The sequence below is a fragment of the Bufo gargarizans genome, chromosome 5, assembly GCF_014858855.1.
Source record: "Bufo gargarizans isolate SCDJY-AF-19 chromosome 5, ASM1485885v1, whole genome shotgun sequence".
Classification (NCBI taxonomy): Eukaryota; Metazoa; Chordata; class Amphibia; order Anura; family Bufonidae; genus Bufo; species Bufo gargarizans.
The window spans coordinates 17,921,752-17,947,753 of record NC_058084.1 but is presented as its reverse complement, the minus strand read 5'-3'; the positions used below and the strand labels follow the sequence as shown (position 1 = coordinate 17,947,753).

At 42.5% G+C, this 26,002-nt stretch overlaps 1 protein-coding gene across 2 annotated transcripts in view; it reads left to right on the top strand.

Moving 5' to 3' along the window:
• The window catches only part of ADGRB1 (adhesion G protein-coupled receptor B1), a 559,240-nt gene that overhangs the window by 336,179 nt on the left and 197,059 nt on the right, over nt 1-26,002 (top strand). For both annotated transcript variants that reach the window (XM_044294271.1, XM_044294270.1), the window contains exons 9-15: nt 2,097-2,198; nt 5,806-5,912; nt 6,497-6,691; nt 9,983-10,051; nt 14,241-14,349; nt 16,942-17,085; nt 25,417-25,492. In XM_044294271.1, coding sequence (XP_044150206.1) covers nt 2,097-2,198; nt 5,806-5,912; nt 6,497-6,691; nt 9,983-10,051; nt 14,241-14,349; nt 16,942-17,085; nt 25,417-25,492 — 802 coding nt within the window. The remainder of the gene's footprint in view (nt 1-2,096; nt 2,199-5,805; nt 5,913-6,496; nt 6,692-9,982; nt 10,052-14,240; nt 14,350-16,941; nt 17,086-25,416; nt 25,493-26,002) is intronic.

Below are 26,002 nucleotides of genomic sequence, written 5' to 3'. Positions count from 1 at the left end.
CGGAGCTCACTGTCTTTACTATCCCACTAATGAACACCACACCGGCCCTTGTCATACTGAGAGAGGACGCAGGGCTGACAAGTGACGGGCGCCGCCACCCAAATGAGCGCGCCTCAAAGCCACCGCGGGACATCACCCTGCACGACATCACCCGGGGGCGGCGTGCAACTGACCTGGTCGTACGGGGCGTATCAGCCAGCCCTAGATGGTCTAACACCTGAGTCTTGAGTCCATGATTAATTATATGGTAGTATTATGTAGAGATTGCTGTAAGATGACTTTACCTATAGCGGTATTACTTGAGCACTTTAAGACGGTATGCATGGTGCTGTTATTAAGTTACTTTATGTTCGATCACTATATGGAGGTATTATTTGAGCACTGTATGGTGGTATTTACTTAAGCATTTTTAATGCATGATGGTAGCAACCCCATGTAACGGTATTAATTGGCCAATATGCCATACGGAGCTGTCATTCAATTAACTTTACGTTTGGTCACTATATTGTGGTTTTATTTGAGCGCTGTATGGCGGCATTTACTTGTGTAGCGCTAACCTATAAGCACTGTACAGTATGTCATTTTTGCAGTGCATGATGGTAGCCCATGTGACCCCGTGTTTGGACAATGCATGGCGCTATTACTAAATTACTTCAGGTTTGGTCAGTATATGGAGGTATTATTTGAGCACTGTATGGTGGTATTTACTTAGGAATTGTTTATAACTAGTACTCAGGCACTGAACAGAATATTATATTGGCAATGTATGATGGTAGCAGAACCTGATAAAGTTATTTGGCAAGGTTATGGCACTGGTTTTGGTCACTATATATAGTTTTTCTTTTAGCACTACAAGGCGATATTAATTTAGTAATTCTGTAGTGCTACTACGTTGGCGCTGTACAGTACATTATTTTTGCAATGCATGATGATAGCAACCCCATGTAACAGTGTTAACTCACCAGCGTATAAAGCGGTTATTGAATTATTTTATGTTCGGTCACTATATTGATGTTTTATTTCAGCACCATATGGCAGTATTTACTTAGGAATTCTGTAGCACTACTACATAGGCGCTGTACAGTATATTATTTTTGCAATTCATGATAGTAGCGGTAGTTATTTGGCTTGTGTACAGTGCTGTTATTCAATGGCTTTATGTTTGGTCACTATATTGAGGTATTATTTCAGCACCATATGGCAGTATTTACTTAGGAATTCTGTAGTACTACTACATTGGCGCTGTACAGTATATTATTTTTGAAGTGCCTATTAGAAGTAGCACCTTATAACGGTTTTATTTGGCCAGTGTATGGTGCTGGTATTTAATTACTGTACATTTGTTGACTATATAGAGGTATTATTTCAGCACCGTATGGCAGTATTTACTTAGGAATTCTGTAGCACTACTACATTGGCGCTGTACAGTATATTATTTTTGCAATTCATGATAGTAGCGGTAGTTATTTGGCTTGTGTACGGTGCTGTTGGTCAATGGCTTTATGTTTGGTCACTATATCAAGGTTTTAGTTCAGCACCATATGGCAGTATTTACTTAGGAATTATGTAGCGCTACTACATCGGCGCTGTACATTACTCTAGTTTTGAATTGCATGATAGTAGCAGCACCTTATAACGGTGTTATTTAGCCTGTGTGTGGTGCTCTTATTCAATTACTGTTTGGTCACTATATGGAAGTTTTTTTAAATTATAATATAAAAAAACAAAAAAAAACACAACATGTGAATGAATCATTACATATCTCCCCGATGCCCTTTGCCTCCTGCGTTGCATGCGGTGGTTGCACCCGCCCAGTAATTAACAAGTAAATTACGGTAAGTAACTCCACGGACGAGTTGGTAATGAGCGCTCTCGCCAGACGTGTTTAATCACGAGCAGATGACACGATCTGGCACATTCTTACCTTTTCCCTCTATTTTTAATGTGATTCTCGTCCCCGGCTCGTCTCTCTGCCAGTAGAAAGTTAATCATCACTCCGACATCGCTACCAGGAGAGAACGCCGCGCCGGAAAAATCCTTAAACTATATTGGCAAATAGAATTGACCTTTAACAAGAGATCTCTCTGTCATTTCAGAGCCTCATGAGATTTGTCCCGAGGAAAATTACGCGGCTGTTGTTTGGCAAGAAACCCCAGCGGGAGATACGGCCGAGGTTCGGTGCCCTCGAAATGCCACAGGTAAGGGGCAGCATGGTCTGCGGCCGGGCTACGAGGGCTCAGCTGCAATGTCCACTGGAGTCTGTGGTAGTCTGGAATCCATCTCCTGGCTCATCACAAGCTCAAGCCTGTAGGGCTACCTCATTAAATGGCTGCATTGTCTATGGGAGTCTGAGATCCACCACCTGCATCATCAGAGGCTCAGGCCGCTGCTGTATCCATCCCTCATGATTTATACTGCAGTATTGCTCAGTTAGAACACAGCTATAATCAGTGACTCCAGCTTAGCTGCATTGCCTATTGGATCCTGTGGTAGGCTTAAATCCACCAACTATCTCAACATAGGCTCGGGCTGATGCTCTATCCATCCCTCATGATTTATACTGCAGCATTGCTCAGTTAGTACACAATATAATCAGTGACTCCAGCTTAGCTGCATTGCCTATTGGAGTCTATGGTAGTCTGAGATCCATCACCTGCATCATCATAGGCTCAGGCCGCTGCGTTATCCATCCCTCATGATTTATACTGCAGTATGACTCAGTTAGGACACAATATAATCAGTGACTCCAGCTTAGCTGCATTGCCTATTGGATCCTGTGGTAGGCTTAAATCCACCAACTATCTCAACATAGGCTCAGGCTGATGCTCTATCCCTCCCTCATGATTTATACTGCAGTATTGCTTAGTTGGAACATAGCTATAATTAGTGACTCTAGCTTGGCTGCATTATCTATTGGAGTCTGAGGTCATCTGAGATCCCTCATGATTTACACTTCAGTATTGCTCAGTTGGGTCACAGCTATAATCAGTGACTCCAGTTTAGCTGCATTGCCTATTGGAGTCTGATGAGGTTTGAAATCCACCAACTACCTCAACATAGGCTCATGCTGCTGCTCTATCCATCCCTCGTGATTTATACTGCAGTATCACTCAGTTAGAACACAATATAATCAGTGACTCCAGCTTAGCTGCATTGTCTATTGGAGTCTGATGAGGTTTGAAATCCACCCACCTGTCACAGCATAGGCTCAGGCTGCTGCTCTGTTCCACTCCCATGCTTTTCACTGCAGCGTTACTCAGTTTGAACTGGGCTATAATCAGTGACTCCAGCTTAGCTGAATTGTAAAAGGTATTCTGAAATCCACCTTCTCTCTAATCATGGTCAAAAGCTGCTCTTCTGCTGCTTCCTCATGCTTCCCCCTTACCCTGCTTTCACACCTGAGCGTTTTCCGCGCGTTTTTGTCGCGTGTTTTTATGTGGGTTTTTTGTAATAGTAAACGCGCGTTTGACTGCAGTGTCCTATGGCCACAAACGCGCGTCAAAACGCCCCAAAGAAGCTCAAGTACTTGATTATGCGTCGGGCGTTTTACAGCGCGATCGTACGCGCTGTAAAACGCCCAGGTGAGAACCATTCCCATAGGGAAGCATTGGTTTTCATGTGTTGAGCGTTTTACAGCGCGTTTGAACGTGCTGTAAAACGCTCAGGTGTGAACTTAGGGTCAAGGTGCTGCTCTATTCCTCCTCCATGCTTTACCCTGCTCACTTATGGCACTGATATGATCCATGACTAGCTGCATTGACTGTTGGAGTCTATGGTGGTCTGAAATCCCCCTCCTGTCTAATCACAGGTGCAAATGGCAGGTCTGTGCCTCCCCCATGCTTTTGACTACTGTTTAGCTCAGTTACAACATAGCTATGATCAGTGACTCCAGCTTAGCTGCATTGTCTATGGGAGTCTGAGGTCGCCTGAAATCCACCACCTGTCTTATCATTGGCTTAATCTGCTGCTCTCTTGCTCCCCCATGCTTTCAACTGCATCGCTCCTTCATTAGGACCCAGCTATCATTAGAGACTCCACTTGGCTGCATTGTCTGTTGGAGTCTGTGGAGGTCTGAAAGTCACTACCTTTCTAATCATTGGTTTAGATACTGTTCTGGTGCTCCCCCATGCTTTCAACTACATCACTGCTTCATTAGGACCACTCTATCTTCAGCGACACCAGAATGGCTACTTTGCCTATTGGAGTCTGTGGGGGTCTGAAAGTCACTACCTTTCTAATCATTGGTTTAGATACTGTTCTGGTGCTCCCCCATGCTTTCAACTGCTTCATTAGGACCCAGCTATCATCAGCAACTCCAGCTGTGCTATTTTTCCTATTGGAGTATGTGGGCTCCTGCGCTTTCTCTCCCCTCATACTTTATACTGCAACTCTGTGCTTGAAGTTAGAGGCCCACTGCTTGCAGCTGCTCCTGTGTCCCTCTGGCAACACTTCCTGGCAGTCCTCTACTAGTTGGGCGTTATGATCCGGACCGAAAAGTTGCAACTGAAACGACAAACTTCATTTCAGCACCAGGGACGGTGGACAGCGCCAGCGCAGCAGCCAGTATGCAGCCTATCTCCAGCACTTGAGAAACTACAACTCCCAGCCGGCTCAATTCACATCTATAGTAGTTCTGAGAACAGCCAAATGTGCATGCTGGGAGTTGTAGTTTCACCGCAGCTGGAGGTTGGTGATCCTTGGCCTATGGCTAGAGCTGAGCCACGGCCACATGTGTCGGGTGTCACTTCCCTGGAGTTACACAGGGAGATCTGTGTCTAGTGGGTAGTTTGTTACAATGTATCAGTGCAGGGAAAATGTATCAATCTGAAGTCCAGATTGTTTACCTCACAGAGGATTTTGAAGACTTAAAGGGGTTTTCCCATCATGGACAATGGGGGCATATCGCTAGGATATCCCCAAATTGTCTTATAGGTGCGGGTCCCAGCACCTATATTGAGAACGGAGCCCCTCAAGGTTGGGGCTGGAGGACCCCGGTCCGGCCACCACCAAGCCGGCCCCCCATAGAAGTAAATAGGAGTGTACTGCGCATGCACGGCCCCTGCTCCCATTCATTTCTATGAGGCCGACGGAAATAGCCGAGCCAGCGCTTGGCTATTTTCGCCAGCACCGTAGAAAATGAATGGAGGGCTGCTGTGCATGCGCAGTGCGCCCTCTTTCACCTTCGGGGCTCCGTTCTCGATATAGGTGCGGGACCCCATTGTCCATGATAAGACAGCCCCTCTAATACATTTGTAACAAACTCTCCGACCGCAGGATCTTTTCCGTGAACAGCAAGCAGAGATCTTGAAAGTGATTAAAGGGGTTGTGTCACTTCAGCAAATGGAATTTATCATGTAGAGGAAGTTAGTACAAGGCACTTACTAATGTATTGTGATTCTCCATATTGCTTCCTTTGCTGGCTGGATTCATTTTAATCATCACATTACACACTGCGCGTTTCCACGGTTACGACCACCCTGCAATCCATCCGCGGTGGTCGTGCTTGCACACTGTAGGAAAGAGCGCCGGCTTCTCTGGTGGCCGGGACGGCGGGGAGCCCACCTAGGCTAGTGCTTTCTCCTATAGCGTGCAAGCGCAACCACCGCTGATGGATCGCAGGGTGGTCGTAACCATGGAAACGATCGTGGTATAATGTATTAACTTTCTCTACATAATAAATGCTGTTTGCTGAAGTGAGAGGACCCCTTTAATGTCCCTTTAAATAAGTGACCCAAAATATGAAGGGATTGATGGGGGGATAGCTGCCCGGGGGAAGAATCATTCAATGCCATTGCTCGCTTGCAGGACTGATTCTCCGAAAGTGCGTTCTGGACGAGGTGGGAGACGCGTACTGGGAGGCGCCGACGTACATCAAATGTGTCTCCCTTGACTACAGGAACATTCAACAGATGGTAAGAGAAAAAATACCGCTTGGCGTCTCCTCGCAGTCTCATTATTTATGCTTTAATTCAATTTTGTTCTTTTTTGACTTTTTTTTTTCTTTTTCTGCGAAACGCGTCGATCTGCTGGCGTGGAAATATTGCAAGTTGGTGGCGTCCGGGGAGCCGGAAGGTTTAAGTGCCTTTGTGATTCGTATTATTATGTGCTCAGAAGCCGCCATCATTCCTTCGTGAATTGCACTCAACTTTGTTTGCTGAGTTTTAGGGCTCTTGGCGCGTTTTGCTAAGCTGTTACGGAGGGGGCAGCGGAAATGCGCACTTGTTGGATTTCCATCCTGATACAATGTAGCAGCGAGCACAGTCAGCCTGACTCCGGAGCACGAGAATGTGCTATGCTGGCACGTTTCTAGTCTCTGTGGTCAGAAGGGACGGCTTCGCTCGGGGAAGCCTGAACTTTGCAGATTCACAATCTAGGTCTCAGGATGATCTCAGGAACCTGCAGAGTGACGACCTGTGGGCGCTGCAGAGTATCTCATGCCTGGAGGGGAATAGTCTGCAGGATTATTAGAACACATTGCGATATGTTATTATTGCAGATCAAGGAGCACCTCTCCAAGGCGCAGAGGGGGCAGAAGGGGGAAGGCGTTTCGGCCGTGCTGCAGACTCTGGTGGACGCCACGCAGGATGGTGCCAGCTATAGTGGAGACATCTTATCCATTGTGGACAGCCTGAGGAACATGACTGAGATCTTCCGACGGCCGTACCACAACCCGACATCCAACGACGTCCAGGTGAGAGGAGCGATATAGTGCTGTATCACACATGGCGGGATTAGATACACGGCTCAGCAGACTGTATCACACAGGACAGGATTAGATACACAGCTCAGCAGTCAGTATCACACAGGATAGGATTAGATACACAGCTCAGCAGACAGTATCACACAGGATAGGATTAGATACACAGCTCAGCAGACAGTATCACACAGGACAGGATTAGATACACGGCTCAGCAGACAGTATCACACAGGACAGGATTAGATACACGGCTCAGCAGACTGTATCACACAGGAGAGGATTAGATACACGGCTCAGCAGACAGTATCACACAGGACAGGATTAGATACACGGCTCAGCAGCCTGTATCACACAGGACAGGATTAGATACACGGCTCAGCAGACAGTATCACACAGGATAGGATTAGATACACAGCTCAGCAGACAGTATCACACAGGATAGGATTAGATACACAGCTCAGCAGACAGTATCACACAGGATAGGATTAGATACACAGCTCAGCAGACAGTATCACACAGGATAGGATTAGATACACGGCTCAGCAGACAGTATCACACATCATAGGATTAGATACACAGCTCCGCAGACAGTATCACACAGGATAGGATTAGATACACAGCTCAGCAGACAGTATCACACAGGATAGGATTAGATACACAGCTCAGCAGACAGTATCACACAGGATAGGATTAGATACACAGCTCAGCAGACAGTATCACACAGGAGAGGATTAGATACACAGCTCAGCAGACAGTATCACACAGGATAGGATTAGATACACAGCTCAGCAGACAGTATCACACAGGATAGGATTAGATACACAGCTCAGCAGACAGATCACACAGGATAGGATTAGATACACAGGCTCAGCAGACTGTATCACAGGATAGGATTAGATACACAGCTCAGCAGACAGTATCACACAGGAAGGATTAGATACACAGCTCAGCAGACAGTATCACACAGGATAGGATTAGATACACAGCTCAGCAGACAGTATCACACAGGATAGGATTAGATACACAGCTCAGCAGACAGTATCACACAGGATAGGATTAGATACACAGCTCAGCAGACAGTATCACACAGGATAGGATTAGATACACAGCTCAGCAGACAGTATCACACAGGATAGGATTAGATACACAGCTCAGCAGACAGTATCACACAGGACAGGATTAGAACACAGCTCAGCAGACAGTATCACACAGGATAGGATTAGATACACAGCTCAGCAGACAGTATCACACAGGACAGGATTAGAAACACAGCTCAGCAGACAGTATCACACAGGATGGGATTAGATACACAGCTCAGCAGGCAGTATCACACAGGATAGGATTAGATACACAGCTCAGCAGACAGTATCACACAGGAGAGGATTAGATACACGGCTCAGCAGACTGTATCACACAGGATAGGATTAGATACACAGCTCAGCAGGCAGTATCACACAGGATAGGATTAGATACACAGCTCAGCAGACAGTATCACACAGGATAGGATTAGATACACAGCTCAGCAGACAGTATCACATAGGATCGGATTAGATACACAGCTCAGCAGACAGTATCACACAGGATAGGATTAGATACACAGCTCAGCAGGACAGTATCACACAGGATAGGATTAGATACACAGCTCAGCAGACAGTATCACACAGGATAGGATTAGATACACAGCTCAGCAGACAGTATCACACAGGATAGGATTAGATACACAGCTCAGCAGACTGTATCACACAGGATAGGATTAGATACACAGCTCAGCAGGCAGTATCACACAGGACAGGATTAGATACACAGCTCAGCAGACAGTATCACACAGGATAGGATTAGATACACAGCTCAGCAGACAGTATCACACAGGATAGGATTAGATACACAGCTCAGCAGGCAGTATCACACAGGAGAGGATTAGATACACAGCTCAGCAGACAGTATCACACAGGATAGGATTAGATACACAGCTCAGCAGGCAGTATCACACAGGATAGGATTAGATACACAGCTCAGCAGGCAGTATCACACAGGATAGGATTAGATACACAGCTCAGCAGACAGTATCACACAGGATAGGATTAGATACACAGCTCAGCAGACAGCATCACACAGGATAGGATCAGATACACAGCTCAGCAGACAGTATCACACATGATAAGATTAGATACACAGCTCAGCAGGCAGTATCACACAGGGTAGGATTAGATACACAGCTCAGCAGACAGTATCACACATGATAAGATTAGATACACAGCTCAGCAGGCAGTATCACACAGGGTAGGATTAGATACACAGCTCAGCAGACAGTATCACTCAGGAGAGGATTAGATACACGGCTCAGCAGACAGTATCACACAGGATGGGATTAGATACACGGCTCAGCAGACAGTATCACACAGGATAGGATCAGATACACAGCTCAGCAGGCAGTATCACACAGGACGGGATTAGATACACAGCTCAGCAGACAGTATCACACAGGATAGGATTAGATACACAGCTCAGCAGACAGTATCACACAGGATAGGATTAGATACACAGCTCAGCAGACAGTATCACACAGGAGAGGATTAGATACACAGCTCAGCAGGCAGTATCACACAGGAGAGGATTAGATACACAGCTCAGCAGACAGTATCGCACAGGATAGGATTAGATACACAGCTCAGCAGACAGTATCACACAGGATAGGATTAGATACACAGCTCACCAGACAGTATCACACAGGATAGGATTAGATACACAGCTCAGCAGACAGTATTACACAGGATAGGATTAGATACACAGCTCAGCAGACAGTATCACACAGGATAGGATTAGATACACAGCTCAGCAGACAGTATCACACAGGAGAGGATTAGATACACAGCTCAGCAGACAGTATCGCACAGGAGAGGATTAGATACACAGCTCAGCAGACTGTATTACACATGATAGGATTAGATACACAGCTCAGCAGACAGTATCACACAGGACAGGATTAGATACACAGCTCAGCAGATATTGTCACACATAGTAGGATTAGATAGCTGTGAAACTACAACTCCCAGCGTGCACACTGCAGTTTTTGTAACTCCTATAAAAGTGACAGGAGGATTCTGGGAGTTGTATGCCAAAAGCAGCTGATCCCTGACATAGATTATTCGAGTATCCGAGCCGTGAAGCAGAAATCAATATGGAGGAGCCTGTGACCATGTGGCGGCCGGACACGTGTAGCCTGCGGGGAATAACATGGTGTCCGCACCAGTCCTGGACGTAACCAGCTCTCTGTTCTTTCCACAGAACGTCGTGCAGATCATCAGCAACTTACTGACCGACGAAAACCGGGACAAGTGGGACGAAGCCCAGATGGTGAGTGCTAATCACAGGGGCCACAGGATGAGGGGCCACAGCTTGCAATAGTCTGCCCCCTGCTCCAGGTTTTCTCAGCATGCCTTTAACCTTTCTGGACATCCCCCGCTGACCTCAGCCTTGACAACCTTGACTAGTGCCGTGATGTCCTACCCAAGAGTCCGGTGGAAACATGTTGTCCCTGGTTTGTGGCAGGGCCCTCGGAGCTACCGACCCTGGTGATGGGCGCTGTAGGAGGGAGCCAATAACGCTGACCACTGACCCAACCAGCTACAACCAGTGTCAGTGGAGGGCACCAGAGGACGGGGGTCTATAGGCAGCAGCCAAGTGCGTCCGGTCTGGGTGCGAGAAGTTATCAGGCAGAGAACTGTCCGTATTAATTATGTAATCAGCATATAGTCGTATTCCCTCAATATAAAGCACCGTATTACACCTCCCCATAATGCCCCCCCCCCCCCCCCCCCAGTGATTTTATAGATCGGGGATAATCATCGCTTGCATCGTGTAGTAATTACTGCATTGATCAAGCTTGGATTTCTAAGACACGACATAAAAGCTTCGACCCGACTCGTTACCGGCTCCAATAAATCAATCTCCACAATTACCAGAAGATGTTCCTATTATATATAGAAAATACACCGCCGTATACAGGACAGTGCCCGGTATAGGTATTATTACATTTAGAAAAGACATTGCCGTATACAGGACAGTGCCCGGTATAGATATTATTACATTTAGAATATATACCGCCATATACAGGTCAGTGTCAGGTATAGGTATAATTACATATAGAATATATACCGCCATATAGAGGTCAGTGTCCGATATATGGTATAATTACATATAGAATATATACTGCCATATAGAGGTCAGTGTCCGGTATATGGTATAATTACATATAGAATATATACCGCCATATAAAGGTCAGTGCCCGGTATATGGTATAATTACATATAGAATATATACCGCCATATAGAGATCAGTGTCCGGTATAGGTATAATTACATATAGAATATATACCGCCATATAGAGGTCAGTGTCCGCTATAGGTATTATTACATATAGAAGAGATACTGCCATATAGTGGCCAGTGTCCGGTATATGGTATAATTACATATAGAATATATACCGCCATATAGAGGTCAGTGTCCGGTATACGGTATAATTACATATAGAATATATACTGCCATATAGAGGTCAGTGTCCGGTATATGGTATAATTACATATAGAATATATACCGCCATATAAAGGTCAGTGCCCGGTATATGGTATAATTACATATAGAATATATACCGCCATATAGAGATCAGTGTCCGGTATAGGTATAATTACATATAGAATATATACCGCCATATAGAGGTCAGTGTCCGCTATAGGTATTATTACATATAGAAGAGATACTGCCATATAGTGGCCAGTGTCCGGTATATGGTATAATTACATATAGAATATATACCGCCATATAGAGGTCAGTGTACGGTATATGGTATAATTACATATAGAATATATACTGCCATATAGAGGTCAGTGCCCGGTATAGGTATAATTACATATAGAATATATACCGCCATATAGAGGCCAGTGTCCGGTATATGGTATAATTACATATAGAATATATACCGCCATATAGAGGCCAGTGTCCGGTATATGGTATAATTACATATAGAATATATACTGCCAAATAGAGGTCAGTGTCCGGTATACGGTATAATTACATATAGAATATATACTGCCGTATAGAGGTCAGTGCCCGGTATAGGTATAATTACATATAGAATATATACCGCCATATAGAGGTCAGTGTCCGGTATATGGTATAATTACATATAGAATATATACCGCCATATAGAGGTCAGTGCCCGGTATACGGTATAATTACATGTACAGACATATGGCGGTGATACTACAGTTTCTGAGAGGCGTTACAATGTATCAGGTTTCAGGCTTTGTTGTGCCTTTATTCTCTTGATATTCATCTGGCTGCGATTAGATCACAATATGGCGGCGTTATTATTGCTCCTTTTCTCCGGTGTTATTACTGTTATTATTATGTTGCTTCTACAAACGGCTGAACGCGCGTCTCCGCCGGGTTGTCAAGACAACAGGACAGTCTGAAAACCGAACAGATAAAGTCTAATTTGATGCTTTCTGCCTCTGCGCTTATAATTACCAGGCCTGTTATTTAGAATGCGTTATAGGGACGTGAGCGCTGGCACGTGTTCACACGCAGGGTAGATCCGCCACATGGGAGCCGGGCCCCGCTATACAGTGTATTATATCTGTTATAGCCCAGCTGCGGAGGGAGTCACAGGCGCCATAACTGACCCACCCATCTGATATAAATGCTTGACATGGCGCTATCCCATTAAAGGGCCAGCACTGCTTACGGAAACATGGCTCCTCCCTTCCAGAAACGGCTCCTCCCCTGTCTGTAGGTTTAGTCTGGTACTGCAGCCCAGTGTGTCTATGGCGGACGTCAGTGCATGAGCACTACTACCGATCCAGGTTGTCATAGGAAACCGTAATATCGCGATGTATGGTAAGGAGATGACATAACTACATTATCTGTGGTGTTACATAGGACTGCAGGTACAATCTACTACATTATCTGTACTCAGAGAGGTATCACGGTGCTATCTGTGGTGTTACATAGGACTGCAGGTACAATCTACTACATTATCTGTACTCAGAGAGGTATCACGGTGCTATCTGTGGTGTTACATAGGACTGCAGGTGACTTCTACTACATTATCTGTACTCATAGAGTTATCTTTGTGTTATCTGTGGTGTTACATAGGACTGCAGGTGACATCTACTACATTATCTGTACTCATAGAGTTATCTTTGTGTTATCTGTGGTGTTACATAGGACTGCAGGTGACATCTACTACATTATCTGTACTCAGAGAGTTATCACTGTGTTATCTGTGGTTTTACATAGGACTGCAGGTTTCATCTACTATATTATCTGTATTCAGAGAGTTATCAGGTGACATATGTGGTGTTACATAGGACTGCAGGTGACATCTACTACATTATCTGTACTCAGAGAGGTATCACTGTGTTATATGTGGTGTTACATAGGACTGCAGGTTTCATCTACTATATTATCTGTATTCAGAGAGTTATCACTGTGTTATTGGTGTTGTTACATAGGACTGCAGGTGACATCTACTACATTATCTGTAGTCAGAGAGTTATTACTGTGTTATATGTAGTGTTACATAGGACTGCAGGTGAGATATAGTACATTATCTGTATTTAGAGACTTATCACTGTGTTTTCTGTTGTTTTACATAGGACTGCAGGCAGGTGACATCTACTACATTATCTGTACTCAGAGAGTTATCACCGTGTTATCAGTGGTGTTACATAGGACTGCAGGTGACATCTACTACATTATCTGTACTCACAGAGGTATCACTGTGTTATCTGTGGTGTTACATAGGACTGCAGGGGACATTTCTTACATTATGTTTACTCACATTAGGGTAGGTTTACACTAGCGTTATGGAGTCCGTTATAACAGAATCCATAAGACGGAAGGACGGATCCGTTTTGCCAATAGACTTGCATTATGACTTCTATTAGGACGGAGCAAAACGGAATCCCTCTTAAAGGCGTCCGTTTTGCATTCCATCCTATGGATTCCGTTATAACCCCATCTCCACGGACTCCATAACGCTAGTGTGAACCCACCCTTACTTTGTTATCTGTGTTGTTACATGGGACTGCAAGTAAAGGTTCCAATACAGTTGATTAAATTGGACAGTTTCATACAAAAGCTGTTAGCCGACCACTGGCGACTTCTCATTGTCTCTCATCGGCCGCTGTTGAAATGGAATCCATTGGAGAATACGACGCACAATCGTTCGCTCTGTGCTCGGCGTCACTCATCGCGTGTGACCAGTTTTATCGATTTTTGCGGCCAATAAGGACTAAAAACCAGTACAGCTGCGTCTGTCAAACCATCGTTCTCCTGATGACCGGCCCTTCAATGGCTTCTCAACCATCAGCCCGCTCCGTCTAATGTGCGCGACCACCGTAACATCTGCTGTGCCAAGCACTGCGCTCAGCTCTGCTGTGTCAAGCACTGCGCTCAGCTCTGCTGTGTCAAGCACTGCGCTCAGCTCTGCTGCATGTCATTCGATGCGTTGGTTTATATTCTGATATCTTCTGCTTTTTCAGATGGGCCTGAGTGTGAAAGATCTCTTCAGACTGGTGGAAGACTTCATAGATGTCATCGGATTCCGGATGAAGGATTTCAAGGACTCGTACCAAGTGACGGACAATCTGGGTAGGTGTGATGGTATGGCGAGCAGAGTGCGGCGTCCGCACTCCCGTCGTTCACCACTAGGTTGCGCTGCTCGCTCGTCGGCAGCTGTTTATGTATTCAGCGCGCTCCCCTCCACGCAGAGCGGCTCTGCAGTCCAGACCTCTGCATGCACAGACCTTGTGCTAAGGGCCGTGTCTGTGATTTGCTCAGTGTAGGAAGCGAACGTATTCTTTGTAACGGTTTGTGGTTGTGCGCGCCGGTGCCGCAGCTCATCAATAATCCGAATTACCGGGTCATAGAGCGATCCCCTCGGCTGCTCTGCATCGCTGCTTCTCACTAACCAAGTAGTGAAATAAATGAACTATTTTTTTATTTGTTTATTTATTTTATATATTTATATAACACCGACACTTTCCGCAGTGATTTACAGGGAATGGCAACAGTTCTCGTTCTCATTGGGGCTCACAATGTAAATGGCAAGGTGGCAGGAAGCCCATGCAAATGTAGGGAGAACCTACAATCTCCATGCAGGCAAGGTGGCAGGAAGCCCATGCAAATGTAGGGAGAACCTACAATCTCCATGCAGATGTGGCCCCTGGTCAGACTCGAATCCAGGACTCCAGTATAACAGTGTTAAAGGGCATCTGTCAGCAGTTTTGTCCCTGTTACATGTGCGCTCGGCAGCTGAAGGCGTCTGTGTTGGTCCCATGTTCCTATGTGTCCGCATTGCTGAGAAATATGATGTTTTAATATGCAAATGAAGCTCTAGGAGCAATGGGGGCGTTACCGTTACACCTAGAGGCTCAAGTCAGATCTCTCTGCAACTGTCGCACCCTCTGCGCTGTAGGAGAAGTCAGGGCCAAGCATGATGACTTTTAGACCCCATTCATAGGACCGTATTTTTGTTCCGCATCGGATCCACATTCATTTCAGCACCACAAAAAATAGAGAACATGTCCTAGAATTGTCCATTTTGCAGAGAAGAATAAGCATTGTTACAATTGTTGCAAAAAAGAAAAAAATGGACGGAATACGGACGTCATCTGTATTTTTGACAGATAAGCGTTTTGCGGACTGCAATATACTGTACATACGCTCATGTGCACAGACCTTTATACTGTCTGGCCCTTTTAATCAAAGTGCAGAGGGCGTGGCAGTTGCAGAGAGTGCAGAGCCCTAGGTGTAATGGTAACGCCCCCGTTGCTCCTAGAGGCTCATTTGCATATAATAGAAAATCATATCTCTCAGCAATGAGGGCACATATGAACATGGGACCAACGCAGACGCCTTCAGCTGCCGAGCGCACATGTAACAGGGACAAAACTGCTGACAGATGCCCTTTAACCACTGAGCCACTAGGGCTATGATCTCAGACTGGGAGTAACCCCTAGACACATGATGTATGTTCCCTGCACATGCTATAGATTAATAACCTAAGCTCTAAATCATACCTCACAAGGAAAGAGGGACAATATATGCCGGCATGCATCGCGGCAATACTGACCCCCATCACAACCGCAGTAGCCGGGGACTGGTTAGGTGAGTGTAAATTCCTTTATTTATTTATTTTACAGCATGTGGAGCCTTTGGGACAATATTTTTTTTGGTGCTTTAATATCCATTTAAATCATCCGATTATAGATATTTTAAGGTCCAAATTGCACCAAATAATGAAGTTCTGGTCTAATATACAGGTCGAAACCATCCAGAAAGTCTAGTGAGGAGCAATTTAGTAAATGTATTGATGCACATGTATGCATTAATTCCCCAGGTCAAAAAGAGGGACATTTAAGGATCAAAGAGGGACAGAGGGACTTGGGTCACAAAGAGGGACACTTGGGAGGCATGTCCAAATTACTCTAAATGAGCCCCCTCTGTGCCCCCAGTGCTGCTGAGGATCCAAGGATGGACGTGCTGTTTGTAGGACAGTGGCCCATGCGGTATATCCTGTTATACTGTCATATAGTGTACAAATACCGGAACCGTACAACACCTTAGTGTGTGAATAGCAAAATAACACTGCCATACAGTTGCCTAAATAGCGAGAGTTGTAGCCGAAAGGACACGAAAGACTCCACCGCTTCTGGTTCTTATTATGGGCTCTAATGTCGGACCACCCATTGGGTAGTGTCCCTGTAGGTCTCCCATCACAGCTGTCTGGCTTTTTATTTTTGAGGACCAGTTGATGTCTCATCAGTGGTTGGTGTTGGGGTCTCTTCATCATTTAGGAAAAAAATAATAATAAAAAACTAGAGTTGTAGAAATGACCCACGTGGGAACCAATTGGTCTTTATAGGACAGATCACCTTCCACTACTTCTAGTTACTTCTACTAGGAGCGCACATGTGGACTCCACCAGCTGGGCACCCTATGGGACCTCCACCATTCAACTCCACCGATGACTACTTGACGATCCTATCCAACCATAGACTTGTGTACGGTATATATGACTTGTGTGGGATCTTTACTTTGATGTCTAAGGGAGTTTTTAGCTCCCATGTCTTCAGTGAAGAGGGCAACATGCAAGGGGCTTGTAAGAACTTTAATCCTGAAGGAGATGAACCTGCAGAATATCACTGCCCCTCATGAGATGCTCCTTTTTTGTCTTTCAAGTTTTAAGCATCTACAAGCGTCCAGCAAATGGCCAGACGGACATCAGCTTCCCGATGAAAGGCTGGAGGGGAATGGTGGAGTGGGCACGTAACTCTGAAGATAAAGTCTCAGTATCGAAAAGTCTCCTGTCTTCAGAAGACTCAGGTAAAGTGACGAAAAACCTTCAAAGGCCTAGAGCAGGTTTTCATAAAACACAACTAGGGGTAAAGCTACTAAAACACTGCCACATCTGCACAAACTAAATAGAAATTATATAATTTTAGTTATATTGCTACATCAGGTGTCCGGGAAGGTTTTAGACCGGGCCTCAGCTCTCTAGCACATACCATTCCTGAGATATTCCCCCAAAAATGCAAATATGGCACCATCACATGACCTACATTAGCCAATAGAAGCCTGCAGGTCTTTCACTTATATCCCAACTGCCATACACACGGTCACATGATTCTAATCAGCCAATAGAAGCTCGCAGGCCCTTAGTCTCCACATACACACAGTTTTACTCCAGGTTTCCATAACAAGCCAGCCATTTTTCTTCACTGCTGTAGGTCAGCTTTAACCACTTCAACCCCGCTAGCTGAAACCCCCTTAATGACCAGGCCACTTTTTACACTTCTGCACTACACTACTTTCACCGTTTATCACTCGGTCATGCAACTTACCACCCAAATGAATTTTACCTCCTTTTCTTCTCACTAATAGAGCTTTCATTTGGTGGTATTTCATTGCTGCTGACATTTTTACTTTTTTTGTTATTAATCGAAATTTAACGATTTTTTTGCAACAAAAAGTCATTTTTCACTTTCAGTTGTAAAATTTTGCAAAAAAAACTACATCCATACATAAATTTTTAGCAAAATTTATTGTTCTACATGTCTTTGATAAAAAAAAAATGTTTGGGTAAAAAAAAAATGGTTTGGGTAAAAGTTATAGCGTTTACAAACTATGGTACAAAAATGTGAATTTCTGCTTTTTGAAGCAGCTCTGACTTTCTGAGCACCTGTCATGATTCCTGAGGTTCTACAATGCCCAGACAGTAGAAAAACCCCACAAATGACCCCATTTCGGAAAGTAGACACCCTAAGGTATTCGCTGATGGGCATAGTGAGTTCATAGAACTTTTTATTTTTTGTCACAAGTTAGCGGAAAATGATGAATGTTTGTTTATTTTTTTTATTTCCTTACAAAGTCTCATATTCCACTAACTTGTGACAGAAAACAAAAACTTCCATGAACTTACTATGCCCATCACAAAATACCTTGGGGTGTCTTCTTTCCAAAATGGGATCACTTGTGGGGTAGTTATACTGCCCTGGCATTTTAGGGGCCCAAATGTGTGCGAAGTAGTTTGAAATAAAAATCTGTAAAAAATGGCCGGTGAAATCAGAAAGGTGCTCTTTGGAATGTGTGCCCCTTTGCCCAACTAGGCTGCAAAAAAGTGTCACACATGTGGTATCGCCGTACTCAGGAGAAGTTGGGGATGTCTTTTTACATATACCCATGTTGGGTGAGAGAAATATCTCGGCAAAAGACAACTTTTCCAATTTTTTTATACAAAGTTGGCATTTGACCAAGATATTTATCTCACCCAGCATGGGTATTTGTAAAATAACACCCAAAAACACATTGCCCAACTTCTCCTGAGTACGGCGATACCACATGCGCAAAGGGGCCCAAATTCCTTTTAGGAGGGCATTTTTAGACATTTGGATCCCAGACTTCTTCTCATGCTTTCGGGCCCCTAAAATGCCAGGGCAGTATAAATACCCCACATGTGACCCCATTTTGGAAAGAAGACACCCCAAGGTATTCAATGAAGGGCATGGAGAGTTCATAGAAATTATTATTTTTTTGGCACAAGTTAGCGTAAATTTTTTTTTTTTGTTTTTTCTCACAAAGTCTCCCTTTCCGCTAACTTGGGACAAAAATGTCAATCTTTCATGGACTCCAATTTCTGAATGGAGCCTTACAGGGGGGGTGATCAATGACAGGGGGTGATCAGGGAGTGTATATGGGGTGATCACCCCCCTGTCATTGATCACCCCCCTGTAAGGCTCCATTCAGACGTCCGTATGTGTTTTGCGGATCCAATCCATGTATCCGTGGATCCGCAAAAATCATACGGATGTCTGAATGGAGCCTTACAGGGGGGTGATCAATGACAGGGGGGTGATCAGGGAGTCTATATGGGTGATCACCCCCTTGTCATTGATCACCCACCTGTAAGGCTACATTCAGATGTCCGTATGTGTTTTGCGGATCCGATCCATGTATCCGTGGATCCGTAAAAATCATACGGACGTCTGAATGGAGCCTTACAGGGGGGTGATCAATGACAGGGGGGTGATTAATGACAGGGGGGTGATCAGGGAGTCTATATGGGGTGATCAGGGGTTCATAAGGGGTTAATAAGTGACAGGGGGGGGTGTAGTGTAGTGTAGTGCTTGGTGCTACTTATTACTGAGCTACCTGTGTCCTCTGGTGGTCGATCCAAACAAAAGGGACCACCAGAGGACCAGGTAGCAGGTATATTAGACGCGTTATCAAAACAGCGTCTAATATACCTGTTAGGGGTTAAAAAAATTGCATCTACAGCCTGCCAGCAAATGATCGCCGCTGGCAGGCTGTAGATCCTGTCTCTTACCTGCCGATCCTGTGAACGCGCGCGCCTGTGTGCGCGCGTTCACAGGAAGTCACGCTTCTCGCGAGATGACGCGTGGACGCGTGACTGTGCGCAGAGCTGCCGCCTCCGGACCGCGATCCTGCGTTAGGCGGTCGGGAGGCGGTTAAAGAGGCAGGGCGCTATGGATGACACTGTTAAGGGAACGGAGTGCTGTGGAGGTCACAGTTAAGGGGACGGTCCACTATGAAGGTCAGTGTTAAGGAGAATATTGCTGTAGAGGCCACTGTTTAGGGGACGGGGTGTTGTGGAAATCACTGTTAAGGAGATGGAGTACTGTGGAGGTCACTAATAAAGTGGCGGCCTCTGTGGAGGTCGCTGTTAAAGGGGCGGGCGCCGTGGAGGTCTCTGTTAAGGGGGCAGGGAAAGGTGGAGGTCACAGTTAAGGGGGCGGTCCACTATGGAGGTCAGGGTTAAAGAGCGGGGTGCTGTAGAGGTCACATTTTAAAGGAAATGAGCTTTGTGGAGGTCACTGTTAAGCGGGCGGATTATTGTGAAAATCACTGTTAAGAGGATGGGGTACTGTGGAGGTCACTAATAAAGATGTGGCCGCTGTGGAGGTCACTGTTAAAGGGTAGGGCACAGTGGAGGTCACTGTTAAGGGAGAAGGGGACTGTAAAGGCCACTACTAAAGGGGCAGTGGGGTTCTGTGGCAGTCATTGTTAAAGGGGCAATCGCTGTGCAGGTTTCTTCTGTCTGGAATAGTGGAAGTCACAGTTAAGGGGACTAATCTATGGTCAGTGTTAAGGGGGCGGGGTGCTGTGGAGATCACATTTTTAGGAGGCGGGGACTGTGGGCAGGGTCAGTTGTAAGGGTTGGGGGGCTGTGGAGGTCACGGTTATAGGGAATACTGTTGATATCTTTTAACGACACAAACAAACATTAAATAGATTAAATATACCTGAGCGAAGCCGCGTCCTTCTGCTAGTATAGTAATATTACTATAATTATAATACTACTCCTATGTATAAGAATATAACTGCTATAATACTGCCTCCTATGTACAAGAATATAACTACTATAATACTGCCTCCTATGTACAAGAATATAACTACTATAATACTGCCTCCTATGTACAAGAATATAACTACTATAATACTGCCTCCTATGTACAAGAATATCACTACTATAATACTGCTCCTATGTACAGGAATATAACTACTATAATACTGCTCATATGTACAAGAACATAACTACTATAATACTGCCTCCTATGTACAAGAATATAACTACTATAATACTGCCTCCTATATACAAGAATATAACTACTATAATACTGCCTCCTATGTACAAGAATATAACTACTATAATACTGCTCCTATGTACAAGGATATAACTGTTATAATACTGCTCCTATGTACAAGAATATAACTACTATAATACTGCTCCTATGTACAAGAATATAACTATTATAATACTGCTCCTATGTACAAGAATATACTACTATAATACTGCCTCCTATGTATAAGAATATAACTACTATAATACTGCCTCCTATGTACAAGAATATAACTACTATAATACTGCCTCCTATGTATAAGAATATAACTACTATAATACTGCTCCTATGTACAAGAATATAACTATTATAATACTGCTCCTATGTACAAGAATATAACTACTATAATACTGCTCCTATGTACAAGAATATACCTACTATAATACTGCTCCTATGTACAAGAATATAACTACTATATACTGCCTCCTATGTACAAGAATATAACTACTATAATACTGCCTCCTATGTATAAGAATATACCTACTATAATACTGCTCCTATGTACAAGAATATAACTACTATAATACTGCTCCTATGTACAAGAATATACCTACTATAATACTGCTCCTATGTACAAGAATATAACTACTATAATACTGCCTCCTATGTACAAGAATATCACTACTATAATACTGGTCCTATGTAGAAGAATATAACTACTATATACTGCTCCTATGTACAATATAACTACTATAATACTGCTCCTATGTACAAATATAACTACTATAATACTGCTCCTATGTACAAGAAATAACTACTATAATACTGCCTCCTATGTCAAGAATATCACTACTATAATACTGCTCCTATGTACAGAATATAACTACTATAATACTGCTCCTATGTACAAGAACATAACTACTATAATACTGCTCCTATGTACAAGAATATAACTACTATAATACTGCTCCTATATAAAGAATATAACTACTATAATACTGCTCCTATGTACAAGAATATAACTACTATAATACTGCTCCTATGACAAGGATATAACTGCTATATACTGCTCCTATGTACAAGATATAACTACTATAATACTGCTCCTATGTACAAGAATATAACTGCTATAATACTGCTCCTATGTACAGAATATAACTATTAAATACTGCTCCTATGTACAAGAATATAACTACTATAATACTGCCTCCTATGTATAAGAATATAACTACTATAATACTGCCTCCTATGTACAAGAATATAACTACTATAATACTGCCTCCTATGTATAAGAATATAACTACTATAATACTGCTCCTATGTACAAGAATATAACTATTATAATACTGCTCCTATGTACAAGAATATAACTACTATAATACTGCTCCTATGTACAAGAATATACCTACTATAATACTGCTCCTATGTACAAGAATATAACTACTAGAATACTGCTCCTATGTACAAGAATATAACTACTATAATACTGCCTCCTATGGATAAGAATATACCTACTATATACTGCTCCTATGTACAAGAATATAACTACTATAATACTGCTCCTATGTACAAGATATACCTATATAATACTGCCCTATGTACAAGAATATAACTACTATAATACTGCTCCTATGTACAAGAATATAACTATATAATACTGCTCCTATGTACAAGAATATAACTATTATAATACTGCTCCTATGTACAAGAATATAACTACTATAATACTGCTCCTATGTACAAGAATATAACTACTATAATACTGCTCCTATGTACAAGATATAACTACTATAATACTGCTCCTATGTACAAGAATATAACTACTATAATACTGCTCCTATGTACAAGAATATAACTAGCTATAATACTGCTCCTATGTACAAGAATATAACTATCTATAATACTGCTCCTATGTACAAGAATATAACTACTATAATACTGCTCCTATGTACAAGAATATAACTACTTATAATACTGCTCCTATGTACAAGACATAACTACTATAATACTGCCTCCTATGTACAAGAATATAACTACTATAATACTGCCTCCTATATACAAGAATATAACTACTATAATACTGCCTCCTATGTACAAGAATATAACTACTATAATACTGCTCCTATGTACAAGGATATAACTGCTATAATACTGCTCCTATGTACAAGGATATAACTAGCTATAATACTGCTCCTATGTACAAGAATATAACTAGCTATAATACTGCTCCTATGTACAAGAATATAACTACTTATAATACTGCTCCTATGTACAAGAATATAACTACTATAATACTGCTCCTATGTACAAGAATATAACTACTATAATACTGCCTCCTATGTACAAGAATATACTACTAGAATACTGCCTCCTATGTAGAAAGAATATACTACTATAATACTGCTCCTATGTACAAGAATATAACTACTATAATACTGCTCCTATGTACAAGAATATAACTACTATAATACTGCTCCTATGTACAAGAATATAACTACTATAATACTGCTCCTATGTACAGAATATAACTACTTATAATACTGCCTCCTATGTACAAGAAATATAACTACTATAAATTACTGACTCCTATGTACAAGAATATAACTACTATAATACTGCTCCTATGTACAAGAATATAACTGCTATAATACTGCTCCTATGTACAAAGAATATAACTATTATAATACTGCTCCTATGTACAAGAATATAACTATTATATACTGCTCCTATGTACAAGAATATAACTATTATAATACTGCTCCTATGTACAAGAATATACTAGCTATAATACTGCCTCCTATGTACAAGAATATAACTACTATAATACTGCTCCTATGTACAAGAATATAACTACTATAATACTGCTCCTATGTACAAGAATATAACTACTATAATACTGCTCCTATGTACAAGAATATAACTACTATAATACTGCTCCTATGTACAAGAATATAACTATTATAATACTGCTCCTATGTACAAGAATATAACTATTATAATACTGCTCCTATGTACAAGGATATAACTACTATAATACTGCTCCTATGTACAAGAATATAACTACTATAATACTGCTCCTATGTACAAGAATATAACTGCTATAATACTGCTCCTATGTACAAGAATATAACTATTATAATACTGCTCCTATGTACAAGAATATAACTACTTATAATACTGCTCCTATGTATAAGAATATAACTACTATAATACTGCCTCCTATGTACAAGAATATAACTACTATAATACTGCCTCCTATGTACAAGAATATAACTACTATAATACTGCCCTATGTACAAGAATATAACTATATAATACTGCTCCTATGTACAAGAATATACTACTATAATACTGCTCCTATGTACAAGAATATAACTACTATAATACTGCTCCTATGTACAAGAATATAACTACTATAATACTGCCTCCTATGTATAAGAATATAACTACTATAATACTGCCTTCCGATGTACAAGAAGATAACTACATAATACGGCTCCTATGTACAAGAATATAACTACTAATACTGCTCCTATGTACAAGAATATAACTACTATAATACTGCCTCCTAGTTACAAGAATATACACTATAATACTGCTCCCATATGTACAAGAAATATAACTCTATAATACTGCTCCTATTACAAGAATATAACTACTATAATACTGCTCCTATGTACAAGAATATAACTACTATAATACTGCTTCCTATGTACAAGAATATAACTACTATAATACTGCCTCCTATGTACAAGAATATAACTACTATAATACTGCCCCCCTATGTACAAAGATATAACTACTATAATACGTGCTCCTATGTACAAGAATATAACTACTATAATAACTGCTCCTATGTACAAGAATATAACTACTATAATACTGCCTCCTATGTACAAGAATATAACTACTATAATACTGCCTCCTATGTACAAGAATATAACTACTATAATACTACTTGTTATAAGCGGTAATGATAACTTTTATATTACCGCATTTTTATGTATTTTGACCTTTGTGCCTCAATATTATCCAGTATATGTGTACTGTACAGTAATATTACCTTTCATATTTGAATGCCGTTGTTTGGCCTGTTACACATTAGGCAGTGATATATCGCCCCCTCAGGCTTATCCTTCGGGTGTATCTCTCTCTGTGGGGGGGGGGGGGGGGGAGGGGATCTCTCTTTGTGGGGGGGGGAGGGGATCTCTCTTTAGTTGTCCATGTTTTTCGTTTCTCAGATAGACTATGTGCCAGAGGCGCCCAGGTGGGCCATGACCTTCTAATCAGTTTCCCATTGCTCTGTGAGTTCAACCGTATCCAAAACATACAAAAGTGGAGATGTCCCCAGCTCGTGTCACACCGACTCCAGGCGCTTCTCGCAGATTGCATTCTCAACATGTGCTCTGTGTTTTAACCTTTTCCAATGAATTATTCATGCCCCCCAAAAAATGTATTTCATCCAAGTAAAAGCTTGTTAGTCCATGGATGATCTGGCGGCCGGGGCCTTCTGAGATTGTTCCAGCCGTTTCTTTTGCCGCCATTAATGCTCTTTCTCTTTTGCTTTTACGCTTAGATACGGATGACTCTTCCATGTTTGTTATCGGGACTGTGCTCTACAGGAACCTGGGCGGCTTTCTCAACCTGCAACGGTAATGCAGACCATTCTGAACCTCGTTTTCTGTGTTAGGACCCCTTTTCTTGTCATCACCCCTCCCATGACAGAAGGACCTAATGCTTATTTACTAACCATCACCCCTCCTTTTTTTGGGGGGTCAAATTAGGAGACAAGACCTGGATGAGTTTTGAGTTGTACTTCCTACTGTTTTTGATAATGCCATGATGCAAAATTTGCAGCAGAAATTGTTGTTGTCCATATTTAATACTCTGCACGGCAGAGAAATTAGTTAAAACCTCACCCGACTTCTAATTTATAGCATTGCTACTTTGTATGAATTTACCTATTCAAAAAATAAATAAATAAAATGCAACAATGTATCTAATGCACATGATTCATCAATTTGCATCTTTTTTGTGCAGAATCTGAAAAAGCAAAAAAATAAATAAATACATAGAAAAATAAATAAGAATAATCCACCACAATGTTTTTTGTGACTGCTCCTCCCGTAGGTCAGGCTGTAATTTCAGCATGTTTTTTTCTC